Genomic DNA, 18,338 nt, shown 5'->3' with positions numbered 1-18,338 from the left:
TCTCTCCTCTCTCTCTCTCTCTCTCTCTCTCTCTCTCTCTCTCTCTCTCTCTCTCTCTCTCTCTCTCTCTCTCTCTCTCTCTCTCTCTCTCCCCAAGAAAGCACTGTGGCGTTGAGTTTTTACAGGGGCCTGCTCTGAATTGCAGCCACCATAGGTTCTCTTTTAGAGCGGTTTTTGAAGGAGAGTAAAGGGGGGCACATGCTACCATTTTCGGTGAGCACCCTGTCACCGCGGTTGTTTGAAAACTACAACATGACGTCACTGAGCCGCGGTGATAAGCGACTCACCGCTCACCTCAACACATCTCTCTCGGTTTTACTAACCAAAATCAACGGACTATGAGCGCCTAGTATCCAAACCACCTCAGTAGAAGCAGTAGAACAAATGTAACCCCTTTTTTGAGCCAAATCTGTATTGAACGTGATTTGTGGAGCTCCCTCTGATGTTTTTGAAGTAGTTTGACAGGTACATGGGTGTCTTTGTGGTTGTTACGCCCCGGCCTAGTAGGCCAGTCAATCTATTCTAAGCCAAAAAAGGCCCAACCCAAAAGAAATTGCAATAGTAATGTGATATAGTCTTTATTGGTCCTAATACACCTCCTACATCTATATTAAAAGTTGTGCTTCATGGATTTAATGGAACTTACTTTTTTCAAGGTCAAAAACAACATTTTGAGGTTTTAAAGCGGTGCGGTCTTTTTCAAATGGTGTTAAATATTGGAGGGTTTATGTGGAGTTATCCAACATATTTGGTGTGTATTATTGAGTTTTGTGGGTCAATCTTTCCAATAAAACGCGTTTTGAGAGGATATTTGAATGTCTGATGCCTGTATTTGGGGTAACAATAGTACCCCAACACCCATTTGTTTGCCGCATTTGGCACTTACAGTTTGTGCCACACCGCTCATATGGTAGTAAAATTATATAAACCTGGTATAAATTGTTCCTTATAGACATGTTTAAAATATATAAGAAGTAAAAGTGTGTGTCCCCAGAGGTCAGGTTGTGAAACTGCAACTACTGAAACTGTAACAGGCTCAAATGACAGCCAAGTAGTCTTGATTTATTACACAAGTCTTGGAATAAATAGCTAGAAATAGACATTTCTTCACCAATGTGTTTTTATATCCAGGTATCCAGTGACTCATTGCAAAAAGGTTGAGATTCAACTGCCCTAGGGGAACCCATGACAGCTACTGAAATGTGGGGTAGCCACGACCTTCAACCAAAATCAAAATAGTTGAATTCTGCTTTAAGTAGCATGTGAGCGGTGTAATCATTGAAAAATGAACAATGGAGCACACTGGAGCACAGGCTCCCCCACCTTTTGATCTGGGGGAGAAATGTATGTACCTTCCATTGACCTGTAATGGAAAAGATACAGTACCATGGATCAAATGAAACTGAGTTTAAGTTTGTAAATCGGCATAATAATAACCACTTTCATTCGCTGCCTGCCTGAAAAAATGGTTGCGCCTGTGAGCCCGGTGATCCTAACTTGGCTGTTGGACATCTGGGTCTATTATATGGTCAAATCAATTAAATGTATTTTATTTTTTCAGGCTCATGGGCTCCTGCACCTAATAATTTACAAATTAAGCTCTGCAAATAGGCTATTACTACAAAATAGGTTTGTCTTACCTTCCTAGATTTAGAGGGATAGTTTAGTATTATTTTGATTTGTATTTATGTTACATGGGACATGATATGAGTGTGATTCAAAATGTATCCAACGTATATTTAACACTGTGGCATTCACAAAAACATAGTTTTTAATCATGTTTGCTAACTGCCCGATAGCTTTTTTCCACTGTTTCCCCCCCTCTTTTTGATACATTTAGAGTTGCGAATCATTTTTGACCCCTTTTTCTCCCCAATTTAGTCGTTATGCTGATTAATTCCTCCCCACACACATGTGTCTGTGTGTGTGTGTGTGTGTGTATACACACACATATAAATATACACACACACACACACACACACACACACACACACACACACACACACACACACACACACACACACACACACACACACACACACACACACACACACACACACACACACACACACACACACACACACACACACACACACACACACACACATATAATGCTTTTATTGTGTGTGTGGTATTTTTCACCTCAGATGTGTTGGGTTCATGTTGCCTGAGCGATGAGAAGAAGTCCTTCAAGTTGCTCACCACGGAGTCTCCAGTCTACGGAATAAACTGCTTCCAGATGGCCAAAGCTGTTGAATCACTCCTCTTCTTCAACCATGATGGATTAGAGGTTGGTCCATCCCTGATGGGAGCGTATCTATGTTCCCCAGGTTCTATGTTTCCCAGGCTCTATGTTCCCCACTTACCCCCGCAAAAAAAGGTTCTATTTTCCCCAATTACCCCCTAAAAAAAGGTTCTATGTTCCCTGTTTACCTAAAAAAAGGGTTCTATGCTCCCTGTTAACAAAAAAAGGTTCTATGTTCCCCATTTACCCTAAACAAAAGGTTCTAGGTTCCCCGTTTACATCTCTTAACATACACAATGGAACATAATGGGGAGAAATTACTATCAGAAACTTACGCTAAGGGGCCCTGCCCCATTTCCTCCGGCAGCCATCTTAGTGGTAAAGATCACCTCTAGGCAGAGAGCCTGCAGCATAAGCCTTTTTCTACCTGACTGCGAGCCGCTCCCTCCTGACTCCTCCTGACTCCTCCTAACTCCTACTAGCTGAATTCCAATCCCCCAAACTCGGTCACTCGCTCACTCTCCTCGCGTCCTCCTTAGCCCCAACCCTGCGAGGAGGAGAGGATTAAATGCGAGGACGGAGTGGTCGACCCGTGGGCCTCACAGGATCGGAATGCACTCTAGCGTCATTTCAAAGCGACGGCAAATTCCGCGATCACTTCTGACGTCTCATACAGCTGGATCACTGAAACCAGAGGCGTGTGTTTTCGACATGGTTTCAAGTTTCAAGCAGTGTGTGTGTGTGGCCACATGTGGAGGAGGACAATGTATACGTCACGGGAGAAGGGGAAAAAACGTGTACACGTGATGTGGAAGTCATCCGCGAGGAGATGTGGAGAGTGGTCGAGCCTACACTTGATGTACACTCGCTCCATGCGGACTCGGAGAGCCGACTCGGCTCCTCCACTCGACTCCACTCGCCTCCTCCAAGAAGCAAAAGAACAATTGGGCCCAGACTATTTCCGGGTCAAGCTGGAGTGACCGAGTGGGAGTGAGCGAGTGGCCGAGATTTTCGGTATTGGAATTTGGCTCTACTGACTCCTCCTGTCAAGCTGGAGTGACCGAGTGGGAGTGAGCGAGTGGCCGAGATTTTCGGTATTGGAATTTGGCTCTACTGACTCCTCCTGACTCCTCCGAACTCCTGCTGACTCCTCCTGACTACTACTGACTCCTCCTGACATCTACTGACTCCTCCTGACTCCTCCTGACTCCTCCTAACTCCTCCTAACTCCTCCTGACTCCAACTGACTCCTCCGGACTCCTGCTGACTCCTACTGACTCCTACTGACTCCTCCTGACTCCTCCTAACTCCTACTGACTCCTACTCCGAGTCAGGAGGAGTCGAGACCTTAGCCCCTTAGCCTTATTATATCCTTTCCAGAAGTTTTTTTTTTCTTTTTTCGTTCAGGAACTTTGTTCAGAAAATCCACCATGATATGTGATTATTATATAGTTTTGTGATAAAAATGCAAATGTTGATATCGATATCTATATACTAGAGATATCAATATATCGATATATATATAGATCTTTATCTCTAGTTACTAGAGATAAAGAAAATAATAATGATTGCTGAAATTTTTTAGACAAAAATAAGTGTAAAATGCAAATAGCGTTTACATTCTACAGGTGTGCTCATTCTATGACAGAATTAAATTAATACATAAAAGGTCATATGATTTAACATAAAAAAAAATCCCCCTCTAAATAATGGACAATATTTAAACGAAAAGGCTATTATGAAAATGAAAATTAAATAAGGCTAATTCTTTTTCATCTTAAGCTAATAAATGCCATGTATAATTCAATAGCATTTCATCTCCAGGTGTGCTCATTCAATGACCGAATCAAAAAGGTAAAGAAATTGCATTCCTTTATCCTTTTCTTTAGCTTTTTCATTCTGTCATAGAATGAGCACACCTGGAAATGAAATGTAAATGCTATACATTCATTTGTGTCTCAAAACATTAGTTTAATAGCTTTAAAAGCATTGGCCTTATTTAATTTACATTTGAGAATTGGCCATTATTTAGCGGGACATTTTATTAAAAAAAAAAAATACCTTTTATGTATAATGGCTATGACGTTAGTGGAATTAATATTTATACTGTAGCCTATTTATATTATATTTTCTATTAGTCTCTATTTGTCCTCTGAAACAATTGGTTCACTTGTCGTTTGAGCTTGTATAATTTCATTTCATTGAATGTGCTTCATAGACACCGGGGAATATAGAACCTTTTTTGTTTGAGCGGGGAACATAGAACTCGGGGAACATAGAACCTTTTCATGGTTGAGCGGGAAACATAAAACCCGGGGAACATAGAACTGATGCTAGACGAATCAGCTCTATTCAAAATGAGTCACACTTTGTTTGCTCCCACCACCCCAGCAACACCACTCGGCTCTGCTTTCCCTAAAGGTCCTTACACACCGGGGCGATTTTTTCGTGCGAATAATACGCTTTTTTTAAAAACCTTATAAAGTCAATGCAAGCGTACATGGCGCGAAAAAGCGAAAAAGCGAAGCGAAAAAGCGTCTTTTAATTATTCGGAACGAGTCCGAATTTTGCGTATATTCGCCACATTCGCCGGTGTGTAAGGACCTTAAGAGTTCTGTTTCCCCTGTGGGGGTTTGTTATAGTATATCTCCCCGCTCTTAAATAGTTTTCTGCTAATGTGCTGAGCAGGGAGTATGTATAGCACAGCCTGAATGCCAAGATCAAATATATTATTCACACTTGTATTTACATTTTATGAATACAATGTTTTCAAGCTATTAATGGTCTCAATCGATTCGTGAGCAGTAGTGGGAAAAGTACTCAAATGTTTTACTTAAGTAAAAGTATCAATACTGCAATGTAGAAGTATACTCTGTTAAGTAAAAGTCCGTAATTCAAAATGTACTTCAGTAAAAGTACAAAAGTATTGTTATCAAAATGTACTTCAAGTACCAAAAGTAGAAAGTACTCATTATGCAGAATGAAGTTTTCAAATGTATAAAATGTCTTAAAATATTTTGAAAATAGCAGATCTACATTGTGAGCTTGTAGATCGGCCGAAATGTATATAGGGCTGAAGTGGTTAGTAATGTATGTTTTGTAATAATAATCAAAATCTACAAAGTAACTAGTAACTAAAGTTTTCAAATTATAGTAGTGGAGTAAAAGTACAATATTTGCTTCTGAGATGTAAAAGAGTAAAAGAACAGAAAATTGGAAATACTCCAATAAAGTAAAAATACCTAAACAATTTACTTAAGTACAGTACTTGAGTAAATATACTTAATTACTTTACACCACTGTTCGTGAGTTATCTAACTGATAACGAAAGAGTTCCAAAGTCTTTCCCACTTTACTGAGAAGACAGACTATCCAAATGAGTTCTTGCACATGGAACCAGTTTTTACCTGAAAAACTAATTATCCCCTTTAGTTCTAAGAAATGGTTTTGGGAATATACTGTAACTTATGTAAATCAAATTACACACAGTAGTTGAATTACACTCAACTGTGTGTTACATTAACACAGACATGACTAAAAAACTGACCGTTCTGCTTCACAGTCTGTGCTGTCTCAGGTTTGGTGGGGTGAAGCCACATCATGGAGTTGGTTCCTTCTCAGCCTCCTCCTCCCCTGCGCTACTCCAGTCTCTGTCTTTGTGAGCAATGCAGTGATGTACACCCTCTTCCTCTTCCTGTTTGCCTACATGCTTCTGGTGGACTTTAAGCCACCGCCCCCTAGTGGGCCGTCCATCAGTGAATGTGTGCTGTACTTCTGGGTGTTCACCTTCTTCTGTGAGGAGATCCGACAGGTGAGTGGAGGGAGCTTCTCTCTCTCTTATTGCATTTCCTGTGTTAACACACTCTCCCACTCATCCAATAAATACCTATACACAACAGTGGAATGAGGTTTGAATCATATGTCATTAATATAACAAATAAACACAAAATTATAAAATAACAAAACCTGCCTTTATTTAAATACAAATAAAACAAATATTCACCATTATTATATATTATTATATATTATTACCAGAATATAGATTATGTTTCTATTGGCAAGTTTGTATGTTTGCATAATGTGGCTACAGAAAATGCAGTATAAATACTGTCAACTGCTTTTTAGGTATTTAATTGAGCTTATTATGACTATTTTGAATCTTCAGATTATAATATTTTGTCCAAATTGTTGAGGAGGCTCTAAGTAAAATGATTTCACTGCCTGCAATGTTGCCACAGCTGTAATGTAAGTGCATGTGGCAAATATTGTCCTCTTATAGCTGATTGTCTGTCAACTGTAATCGACTTGATTCAGTTTGATATATGTGTTTAATTACTTTCAGGCATTCTCTGTGGGCTACCGGTACATGACTTTCTGCCAGAAGATGCGGCTTTACTGTGACGATTTCTGGAACAGATGCGACCTCATTGCCATCATTCTGTTCATTATTGGTCTCATCTGTAGGTTGGTACAGACATTGTTTTCATTATTAATTACTATAGTACTTGAAGTAAATAGAGAGTTATGATAAATACAGAAACTGTAATAATGATAATCTTTTCTTCTGCTTGTGTGCTTCAGGATGTTCGAGTGGTCCTATGAGTTTGGACGATGTGTCCTGTGTATCGACTACATGGTCTTCACACTCCGTCTCATTCACATCTCTGCCGTTCACAAAGAGATGGGACCAAAAATCATCATTGTTGGCAAGATGGTAAGATATAAGACAGATATTAATGCTGTTTTATTACACGGCTTGGTTGAATGTTTGATTCTGATTTGTCAATCACTGATTTCAGTGGTGTGTTATTTTTGAATAATGACCTCTGAACTCAATAACAGACCGCTGTCTAATCAAAGACTCAGAGCACCTGCTGCGCTGCTTGATTTTGTGCCGTATCGAAAATGGTAGCCATGTAAACAAACACGCTCAAGAATGTTTTTGAAAACATTTGAAGCGAGAAATAGACAAATCAGTAATTGAAAATGTATTCTATTTCATCAACACAACCCGTTGTTTTCCGAGGCGACCCGTTGACACACGTGGCATGATTTAATGTAATACTCTCATTACCATAAGCAATGAAATACTTAGTTTTGTTGTTACTTTTGGGTCAATGTATTAATTTCTTTATTAAGTAGCCGTGTAATAAGTGGGATCAATGGGGAGAAGGTCATTATTGAGAAATAAATAAATATTATAATGAACACAACATGTCTTGTTTCTCACTGTTCAGATGAAAGATGTCGGCTTCTTCCTCTTCTTCCTGGGGGTGTGGCTAATGGCATATGGAGTAGCCAATCAGGCGCTGCTCTATTCCTACGATCCCAACCCAAGTCGTATCTTCCGTCGAGTGTTCTACAGACCTTACCTCTACATCTTTGGAGAATTTAATCTTCAGGAAATAGATGGTGTGTGTGTCAACACAATGCAATAAATAAAGCATTACATTTCAGCTCAAATACATTTATTGTTGAACTGGTTAGTAGGCTCCACATCTCTGTCTAACAACCCAACTCATAGAACTGTTTAAATATTAATGATTTGCTAAAACATTTACGCTATCAGCTTAAAATGTAATGATTAAATCCAGGAACTGTATACCACTCCCAGCAACCGTTTAAACAAAAAAAGAAATTGAAAAAGGTGCTGCTCTATTTTTACTAGAGAGATTAGACAGTCAAATAATCATGGGAGGGCCAACATATAAAGGTTCAATACCATTCTGACTAGATTATTTTCAGCTGTTTGAAGTTCAGTTTGAATCTGTTTCAGGGTGCTATGTAATAGCACCCTGAAGTTGCTTACTGTAAATCGCTCTGGATTAAGAGCGTCTGCTAAATGCCTAAACTGTAACTGTAACTGTAATAGAGGCATATCAAACTGAAGTTCTATTGAAACTGACACAAACAATTACGGGATTTCTTTATCCAAAGATTTAGAAAACCACCTTGTTTATAGCTCTTTGTCAAAATCACAACCAAAGTATTTATCATGTTTTTCAATCAAATTGTCTCATACTATAATACTGACCTTTAAGGTGGTATTAGAGCACCTCTAATGACAATATTAGAATATGAAGTTGATTGTCCACATGCTGTCGTGTTGCGCTGCTTCGTTGCTTGCAGTTATAAGTATATTTATTTTAGTTCCAGTATACAAGTTTTTATTTTACTACAACCTGCCCAACGCTTATTATTATTATTATTATTATTATTATTATTGATGTATTTGTTTGTTTGTCAAAGGGGGACAAGAGTGGGACATTACCTGCACTAACAACGTGACACAGATAGAGGGCGGTGCTGAGCCATGCAGGAGCGAGTACAACAACTGGCTGGTGATCATTCTGCTGGTGGTTTTCCTGCTGGTCACCAACGTACTGATCATCAACCTGCTCATTGCCATCCTCAGGTAGAGAACCAGCCTTCTGTCTGTGACTCCATTAATATTACTCTTTCTTTCTTCTTGGTTTCCTGAACTCAGCTCTCATCTCCTCTCCTCACCTCTGATCTTACCTTCTACATGTCATCACCTCTCCAATACTTCTTATTTAACATGCAGGTGCATAAACAGCCAATAATAACAGTTAAAGCATTATATTTGGGACTGAAAACGATTTGAATGTAAATGAGTAGGATATAGAAAATAATTACAGATTCATCTTGCACAAGGCGGGGATTAATTATCTAGGTTACAATCTTAGAGGTTGTCCATGGCCGTGGCCGTACCCGCGAGTTTCGTTATTCATTTAAATAAAACATGGGACTGGGTTGGCGAATAAAAGAAAATAGGAACATTTTACAAATAGGCCTATTTATTCTAAAACTACAAATTTTTTCTTTTGTTCACGAATCAGCGTCTGCCGTCCGTCCGTCCGCTGTTTCCTGTTTAGTGTTTACTTTACTTGCGGGGCGCACAAGCCTCATAGTGAACAGGTTGTTTACAACATGGCACAGAAACAAACAAATGTCTGATTTATTTGGTGGGCCCAAATCAATTAAGAAAAGCACAGAAGCAACTGATACATCACCAACTGAATGTGTAAATGAAGAGCCTCAGCCGGAGTCTATCGAGTTGTTGACATGAGGGAATTCATTACCATCACCCCAGATCACAAGAGCACATTTGGAATATTGTATAATAAGGTAAATAGGTAATAGCTCATTTATTTGATTAAAAGCTCTATTGTACTGGAATGTGTATTAGCCTGGCTATTGGGTTTTGTAAAGAAGAAATTGTGTCCTGATGGGCTGCCATGCCAACTGCTATAGCCTAATGTATTGTGTTCTGGCCGCTATTAATGCTTTACCTGTATTGTGTTCTGACGGGCCGCTGTGCCTGCCAACTGCCATACTGTAATATGTTCTGAACTTCTGATAATCGGCGCCTTGCCATAGGCCTATTGTATAGCCTATTTGTTCTTATGGGTCTCTGTGCCATATAGCCTGCTGGCAACTGTGTGTGGGCCAATCCTATTATGTTTAGGCTATTTGATAATTACATTGTAACCTGAGCGCACGACGATTCTGCACTTAATTCGAAAAAGATTTATGTTATTAGAATTGCTGTATCAGCTAAGCCTAGTTAATTGCCTGACACAGAATGTTTATTAATCGGGGAAAGTGTCGTTCATGATTGTTATTAAAAAGCCAAAGCAGTCTTTTGTTAGTAAAACAACACTGTAGTTGTGTGTTTTATGTGACAGTATTGCCAGAGTCGCTGTCTTCGGTGCTGTAGGAACCCCCCCCCCCCCCCTCCCTGCTGTGTACGTAATGATTTCTCAGCATGTTCCATCATTAGTTTCATGCCAACACATGTTCTTCAGAATAATGAGCAATAGTCTACGAGTCAGACCGTCTGTGCAAATCTTTGATAAGGTTGATTGATTAATCTGGCCAGCAATGAATCAAAATATCAAGCTACTCACCATATATGGTCGTATGGTGACATAATTATGTCGGGAGTGCGTCCATGTTAGATGGGAAAGTTGAATAAGCTTTAGTGGTGATCTTCTACTACAGTCTCCTGATTCTTCTCATAAATAACTTAAATTCAAGTGTATAATGTTTGTTTATGGACGGGTTGGGACCGTGCGTGCATTCCATCTTCCTGGTTTAACCATGCTACGCGACCTGACGCTGAAATGGACAGCTGTTGTCTCGGCTTCATCTTCAATTAAATGTGTGTGCATTGTTCTTGATTTGTGCAGCCAGATAGAGAGGCACAGAGGATTTGAAATGTGTCTGTTTCGAGACAGTGATAAAATTACCGCAGGTTTTTTGATCAGTCAGGATGTCCGGAGAGAATGTAATTTTTCGCTCTTTCTTGCCAGGAGCCACCACTGGTTTTGTAGTGGTTTGATTTGATGGTTTGTTGTTTTGTGCCTTCAACCCTCCATGCAGCAACACTGTCAACAAGGTGGAGGAGAAGAGCGACATCTACTGGAGGTTCCAGCATTACAACCTTGTGATGGAGTACCAGTCCCGTCCTGTTTGGGCTCCTCCGTTCATCATCTTCTCACACCTTGGTTCCCTCTTCTGCTTTTCGATGGGCCGTTTGGACAATGACGAGACTTTTTGGAGTAATAACTGCATCGGTATTTGATTTGTATTAAATCTAATTAACATAAAACACTTATTTCATCTTTTATTTATTTTATTTTATTTTAGTAAATGTTATAGTGTAATTTGACCACTGTGTGAAGTCTTGAACAACATGAAAATCATTGATAACTGTCCATTTTATTGTGTGTGCATGCATGAATCTACTAATTAATGAATACATGAATATATGAATGCATGCATGAGCAGGTTACAATGATGGGAGTCGTTCCTGAGGCATTCATCTTAACAAACTCGTCTCATCTGTACAGAATAATGTGTATGTTTTTAGTATCTACCAATCATTACATTGATTATGATGGTAATCAATGTAATGGATTGATTTGTTGACATCGTCTAGGCCAAGCTTTTCACCCCAACATCAGCTCACAGCTGCTGAAATACTGTATACATTATGTTCATGGTGCATGACAATAATTTAACCATTTTCCCAAATGGTTAGGAATCATGGAGGACATTAAAAACGTTTCCACGGCGGAAGAAGTTAAGAAATGGGAGATGGATCAGAAGAAAAACGTCTTGACAGCCCAGAGTGAGACAGAGAGAGGCAGTGACTCTGAGAGGATTAAGCAGATTTCTGACAAGTAAGATGATGATGATGACTCCATGTCAATCACTAAATGGCTGGGTATTGCATTGTATTGCATTGCATTGCATTGTATTGAACTGTGTATGTTTTGGACAGTGTGCAGGAACAGCTGACTGAAAGCAGAAACTTTGACCAGAGGATTCAGCAGATTTCTGACAAGTAAGATAATAAATACTTCATGTGATTTCACTTCATGTCAATCACTAAAGGTCCAGACAGATAGAAAGCACCAAGGACAGGAGTCATGTCAGGTCACTTGTTAACTTTGAAGGTTGGAAGATTTTAAATGTCTCTCTGCTGCACCGACCCTAATGAAATGAAGGAAAACACACGCACGCACACGCACGCACGCACGCACGCACGCACGCACGCACGCACGCACGCACGCACGCACGCACGCACGCACGCACGCACGCACGCACGCACGCACACACACACACACACACACACACACAAACACACACACACACACACACACACACACACACACACACACACACACACACATACACACACACACACACACACACACACACACTCACACTCACACACTCACACACTCACACATAGAATCAAATTGAATCCAATAGAGCGTCGCAGTTCCTGCCCACTTCCTGTTTTTTTTGGTGCCGGAAGAAAAAACTCAATGCATTTTTCCATTGACATTTCCAAAAATATTTATATCTATTAATTTAAGCCTCGAATCAAGCCATCATGACATGACATGAATCATGACCATAAACGTTTGATTCTGTGATTTTTTTTTTGTTGAAAACGGCAAAACAAAGGGTATTTATTAAATATAGTATATCATATAATTAAATATAAAATAAAAAAAAATCACAGAAAAAAACGTTTTATGGTCATGATTCATGTCATCTCGTGATGGCTTGATTCGAGGCTTAAATTAATAGATATAAATATTTTTGGAAATGTCAATGGAAAAATGCATTGAGTTTTTTCTTCCGGCACCAAAAAAAACAGGAAGTGGGCGGGAACTGCGACGCTCTATTGTGAGGCCAATGAAGATGCACATGTAACAGGTTTTGTCTGTGTGTGTATTTGGTGGAGGTGTCTACGGTGTAGAAGTGATGACACAGCCACACAGGACTTGCTTTGAACTTTACTTTGAACTCCTGGTTTGAACACATTAATACATGACACTGGTGGTCATCAACAGCGCAGCAGCAGCATACAGCACACACATTTGTGTAACAAAGATTGAAAATGATTAATATAAAGCACAAAATATATATTTATTGTTTGTAACAGAGTTCTCATGCACCTACCTGACCTGCAGCATGGAATTCACTTCCTCTGCTGAGGCAAAGTACGGTGCGCAAAAAGGGACACTACACACAGCTGTGCTGTTCATCCACCAGGTGGCTTTAGTACTATACAATACTGTACATTGAAAGGCTAAAGCACATCGATTTTGTAGAAATGAATACAAGGATATTTCTAACTCTGTTACACACAACACTAGTGTATGTGTGTACACACAACAGTGTATGTGTGTACTGTATGTTGTTGGTACATTAGTGAAATGGTTCTACAGTGGTCACCGACTGACTATTTCAGCATCGCCTAAAAGCTGCCGGTCAGTACTGAATGGTGCCGTTCTCAGCTCCGCCCAGAGAGATATTGATTAACTTTTGATTCATTTTATGTATTTGATTATATTTTCATGTTTTTTGTATCAAACTAATGCCCTCTGTAACCCCCACTTGTACTTGTGTTTCAATCAATCAATCAATCAATCAATCAATCAATCAATCAATCAATCAATCAATCAATCAATCAATCAATCAATCAATCAATCAATCAATCAGTGGTGTGTGTGTGTGTGTGTGTGTGTGTGTGTGTGTGTGTGTGTGTGTGTGTGTGTGTGTGTGTGTGTGTGTGTGTGTGTGTGTGTGTGTGTTTTGGCAGAGAGGACAGTGTGTTCAAACAGCTGACAGCTTTGGAAACCAAGGTAACGTCCAGGTGTTTATTTAATGTTCTTCTCTCCTCTTCTTCTCTCCTCTACAGCTATATATATATATATATATATATATATATATATATATATATATATATATATATATATATATATATATATATATATATATATATATATATATATATATATATATATAAGCTAATGCTTTGCTAATGTATAGCTAACCATTGATCTGTTGTTCTGTGATGACTTATCCTGTTCTTATGGTTTAGTCCTCATGAATAATTGACTACAAATGTTGTCCATCATTCTGTCAAAGAGTTTTATAATTTAAATGTTGAAATTCATGCCTATATGCTGTGTTTACTGTTTGTGTCCACTAGGTGGAGAATTGCTCTGACGCTCTCGGCCAAATCCTGGATCTTTTGGCCAAAGCACCCTGGACCAAACCCCCGTCAACCTAAACATCATGGACCAAACCCCCGTCAACCTTCAGCAGATTGAGAAAGATTGCAATATGCTGCTTTTTAATTTGATTATGACTGTCACGATCAAATTACCCCAGTAATGATATTAATCATCCTCTCAATCATCTGTCATTGTCCAAGAGTTGCATTAGAATTAGTTTATCATTTATTATTACACGTCTTGGTTGAATGCTTGATTCTGATTGGTCAATCACTGAATTTAATGACCTCTGAACTCAATAACAGAACGTTGTCTAATCAAAGACTCAGAGCACCTGCTCATATCAATCAATATAATCAAAGACTCAGTGCACCTGCTCATATCAATCTGTTTAATCAAAGACTCAGAACACCTGCTCATATCAATACAATATGTCTAATCAAAGACTCAGAGCACCTGTTCATATCAATATTATACAATTATTGATACAATTATACCAACACTTCCTGTTGTTTTCCGAGGCACACTGGGCTCAAATGGCATACATTAATGGAATATTCTTTATTACCGTAACCAGTGAAATCCTTCGTTTTGATACTTTTGGGTCAATTCCTTAACCTATTAAGTAGCCGTGTCATAAGCGGGATAATCAATGGGGAGCGGGTCATCATTGAGAAATAAACCCCTTCAGGATGATTAGACCATCGTTCCTCAAAATGGGTGCCGTGGCACCCTAAGGTGCTGTGACACAAGTCTAGGGGTGCCGCAGATAATATTTGGAATTTATCAGTTTAACCCCTTAGACCGGCTATTAGTGATGCGCGGGTCGGGTTTTTTCATAACCCACCCTGCCCGCCCCGCCACGGAACCAAACCCGCCCCGCAAAACTATAATAAATCAACGACTCTGCCCGCCCCGTGACCCGCAGTGAAAAAAAATAAGATAATCATGAGTGAGTGTGAGTGAACTGCTGCACGACACCGTAGGCTACATCGCACATCATATAATAAACAAATTAATATATGTTTTGGCCTTGACATCTCATTCAACCTTAATATGCAAAACCTACAGCTTGTGATTAGTTTTGTTGATGGCAACTTAAGTAATACGTTGCTATTATGAATGATGGCGCAAGGGAGGTTGATTACTTGCCTTAGTTGCCTGAAATGTGTGTCACCAACTTTCACCACTAACACTTTATCCATTGCAGACAAACAGTCACTGTGCTTGCTTGTATAATATCCACGACCCATACGAGTTCTGGTTTTGACGGGTTTTATTATCGTCAAGTGGGTCCAGCTTGGTTCAGATTCTATCACATCGGGACCCCGGTTCTGTTATCATTACATACGAGCGAACCACCCGTACGCAGCGCTGATTGGGTGACGCAGCTGTGTAAAGCTTCATTTGTGCTTCGCCGTTTGGCGATGTTGTTGCGTATCGAAAATAGCAGACATACAAGCCCACAACGTAGCGCGTTGCGACGTGTTGTGAGCTTGTAGGTCTGATATTTTCAACGCGCAACACCATGGTACGAAGAATAGGCTGATCTATCGGATAACTGCAGCGCTGTGAGACACAGCTGCACCAGGCTGTCGGGAATGAACCCACACTGACATTGTCAGATCATGATAAAAACTTTCAATAATTATGATGGGTTTTAATGGTAATTTTATCCAAATATTAATATTAATTATAGGCTTAAATGTGGTTTTTTTTTTGCGTGTGAGAGTGGAGTTGATGACCCGCAACACCCGCAGTCCTGCCTCTGAAATCTTGACTCGTCCGCCTGATCCTGAAGAGGTTGAGAACCACTGGTCTAGAGGAGCAGAGATCTTTTCCTTTTAGGAAAACATTACGAAAAGAAAACATGCCGGTGGATTTTATTTTGAAAAACTGTGCCTGGTGCTTTTATTTTGAAAAAGAATATGTGAGGAGCTTTTATTTGAAGAAAAAAAACTGTGTGGAGCTTATATTTAAAAACACGAGTTGTATGTTTTATTTTTAAAAATAATATCTTGGGCTTTTATTTTGGAAAGCATACTACATCTGGAAGCTTTTATTTTTGATAACTATGTATAGGCTTTTATTTTGAAAAATAATATTTTGGGATTGTTTATTTTTAAAACTGGCTATGGGACTTTTATTTTTTGAAAATCTATAGATTTTATTGTGAAACGTGATATCTGGAGCTTTTATTTTGAAAAGGGAAACAATACTATGTTTGGAGCTTATATTTAGAAAAACTGGATTTGTAACTTTTATTTTGAAAAACAATATCTAGAGCTTTTATTTTTGAGGAATATTATATCTGAGGGCTTTTTTTTTGGAAAACTGTATGGGCTTTTATTTTTGACGAATGATATTTGGAGATTGTTTAAAATGTATGTGACTTTTATTTTCTTAACTGGGTTGGGGATTTTATCTTGAAAACTGTGGGGGGGGCATTTATTAAAATTGTCAGGGGCTTTTGATATAAACATCGACCAATCGGGAAAGGGGGCGGAGCTAACTAAGACCAATGAGGAACAAGGAGAGGCGACTCCGATGTTACATATGTGTGCATTATGTAAATGACCGCTTATGTAAAGCAGGCTCTAGACCGGATCACACTGGATCACACTGGATCACATCGGTCTGATCACAACTACAACCAACGCTCAAAACGTAAAGGTGGAAATTAATCCAGGAAAAAATACTTATCGTTGCAGTCGGGCGGAAACCTCTTATCTCCATATTTTAACTTTTTGTGTTTTTTGTTTTGTAAATTAACGCCCTACTTGATCATACTGCAGCATAACACAAAAGTAGCAGATCTACAAGCTTATGGCGCTTCGAGTTGCGACACGCTTTGAGCTTGCAGATCGGCTATTTGAAATCTTTACGACACAAATCTTATCGGGGTCCCTGCCATGAAATATTTTCAGATGGGGTCTGCGACTCAGCAGCAAATAGCCTACGTCCCTGATGTGAAACAGTTTGAGAAGCCTGCCTTATGTAAACCATTTGTTCCTACTTTAATAAAACCATAATCATGAGTGTGTTTATAATCGTTGTTTTGTCATGAGGAGAATGTTGCAATCTTTCGAAAAAAAATATGAAAAAAATGTAATTGCAGATCTACAAGCTCACAACGTGTTGGGGTGCGATGTGTTGTGAGCTTAATTGTAGATCTGCTATTTTCACCAAATTTGTAATTGGAGCGGAGACGTGCGTTTTCAATGAGTATCGATCATGGCTAAAATGGAGTTTGAAGTTACAATGGGCTTGTCTGAAAAAAAGAATATCAATTATCTAAATATTGAATCAAGGAACTTAAAAACTGTCTGGGGTTCAAACACAAAAGCGTAGATGTTGAAATGACCACAGAAGTGTTTTAAAGTGAAATACCCCTTTAAAAGGACATTTCCCTTTTTTTTTAATTGTTAGATTAGATTACTGTTTTACTTTTTTCATTTATTTTTGGAAAATGAAAAAAATTAAATACAATAAAAAAATGTAATTAAATAAATGAAAAAAGTAATAAAAAAAACATGGCCCCCTCACGTATTAAGAGGGCAGGATGAGTCACCAGAACCAAGGACGGGTGTTTTTGATGAATCTAACATGTTTAAAATGGAGTTTGAAGTTACAATGGGTTTGTATAAGAAGAAGGCGTGTCTGATAAAAATAAATATCAAATATCTAAATACTGAATCAAGCAACTTAAAAACTGTCTGGGAGGCTCACAAAAGCCTAAGTAGACGATAAAATGACCCAGACATTTTTTTAAAGTGAAATATCCCTTTTAGTCAAAGTACAAAAGTGTTGGCATACAAATATACTGAACACACCCACAATGGAGATCACCTTTGTCCTCCCCTATAAATGTGAGTTTGTTTTCCCTGCTGTGCTATTCCCTGAAGAAGACCTTACGTGGTCGAAACATGGTTTCCAAATAAATCCTGCATCGTGGCTACGAGTGTGCAGCCTTTTTCTTTATTCTCATATTTACTTACCAAGGCCAGCAGCACCTCACCAATACTGGTGTGCGCCCTCCTCCCTTTTGTTTGATAGACCCAAGTGTATTGGAATATCATTATTTGTCATTAACCATTTAAGCCCTATTTTATACTTTGGCTATTCGAAAATAGCAGATCTACAAGCTCACAAGCTTTTTTGGGGTAATTATTGAGCTTTTTGCCATTTTGAAAAAATATGTTTGATCCATGATTGGATGAATTATTAACAATCTAAATCTGAATAATAACTAGTAAGATGTCAAATAATTGTAGCGGAGTAAAATTACTATATTTGCCTCTGAGATGTTTGAGTAGAAGTAAATGTATTAACGAAATTGAAGTATTTGAGTAAAAGTACTTTGTTACTTTCCATCAGTACACACGTTACAGACACACCAGCCTTGTTGTGTTGCTTAAAATTAAAATGTAGTCATTTATCAGACGCTCTTTATCCAGAGTGACTTTAGATTGGTATTATTGTATTTTAGAAAAGCTTCCTGTGGACAGGTGTTGAAAATTAGCACTCGT

General features: G+C 38.8%; 1 protein-coding gene across 1 annotated transcript in view; it reads left to right on the top strand.

Moving 5' to 3' along the window:
* Window positions 1-14,661, top strand: part of LOC308104949 (transient receptor potential cation channel subfamily M member 5-like) — a 97,739-nt gene extending 83,078 nt beyond the window's left edge. The window contains exons 10-20 of the mRNA XM_080455588.1: window positions 2,148-2,290; window positions 5,808-6,056; window positions 6,588-6,709; window positions 6,827-6,959; window positions 7,483-7,657; window positions 8,495-8,660; window positions 10,652-10,845; window positions 11,313-11,454; window positions 11,556-11,618; window positions 13,392-13,434; window positions 13,785-14,661. Of these exons, the coding sequence (XP_080311714.1) occupies window positions 2,148-2,290; window positions 5,808-6,056; window positions 6,588-6,709; window positions 6,827-6,959; window positions 7,483-7,657; window positions 8,495-8,660; window positions 10,652-10,845; window positions 11,313-11,454; window positions 11,556-11,618; window positions 13,392-13,434; window positions 13,785-13,865 (1,511 nt within the window). The 3' untranslated portion in view covers window positions 13,866-14,661. The remainder of the gene's footprint in view (window positions 1-2,147; window positions 2,291-5,807; window positions 6,057-6,587; window positions 6,710-6,826; window positions 6,960-7,482; window positions 7,658-8,494; window positions 8,661-10,651; window positions 10,846-11,312; window positions 11,455-11,555; window positions 11,619-13,391; window positions 13,435-13,784) is intronic.
* The last annotated feature ends 3,677 nt before the right edge of the window (window positions 14,662-18,338 follow it).

Source organism: Gymnoscopelus braueri (genome assembly GCF_963280865.1).
Source record: "Gymnoscopelus braueri genome assembly, chromosome: 17".
Classification (NCBI taxonomy): Eukaryota; Metazoa; Chordata; class Actinopteri; order Myctophiformes; family Myctophidae; genus Gymnoscopelus; species Gymnoscopelus braueri.
Note: the sequence above shows the minus strand (reverse complement) of the source record. Positions and strands in the feature narration are given on the sequence as shown.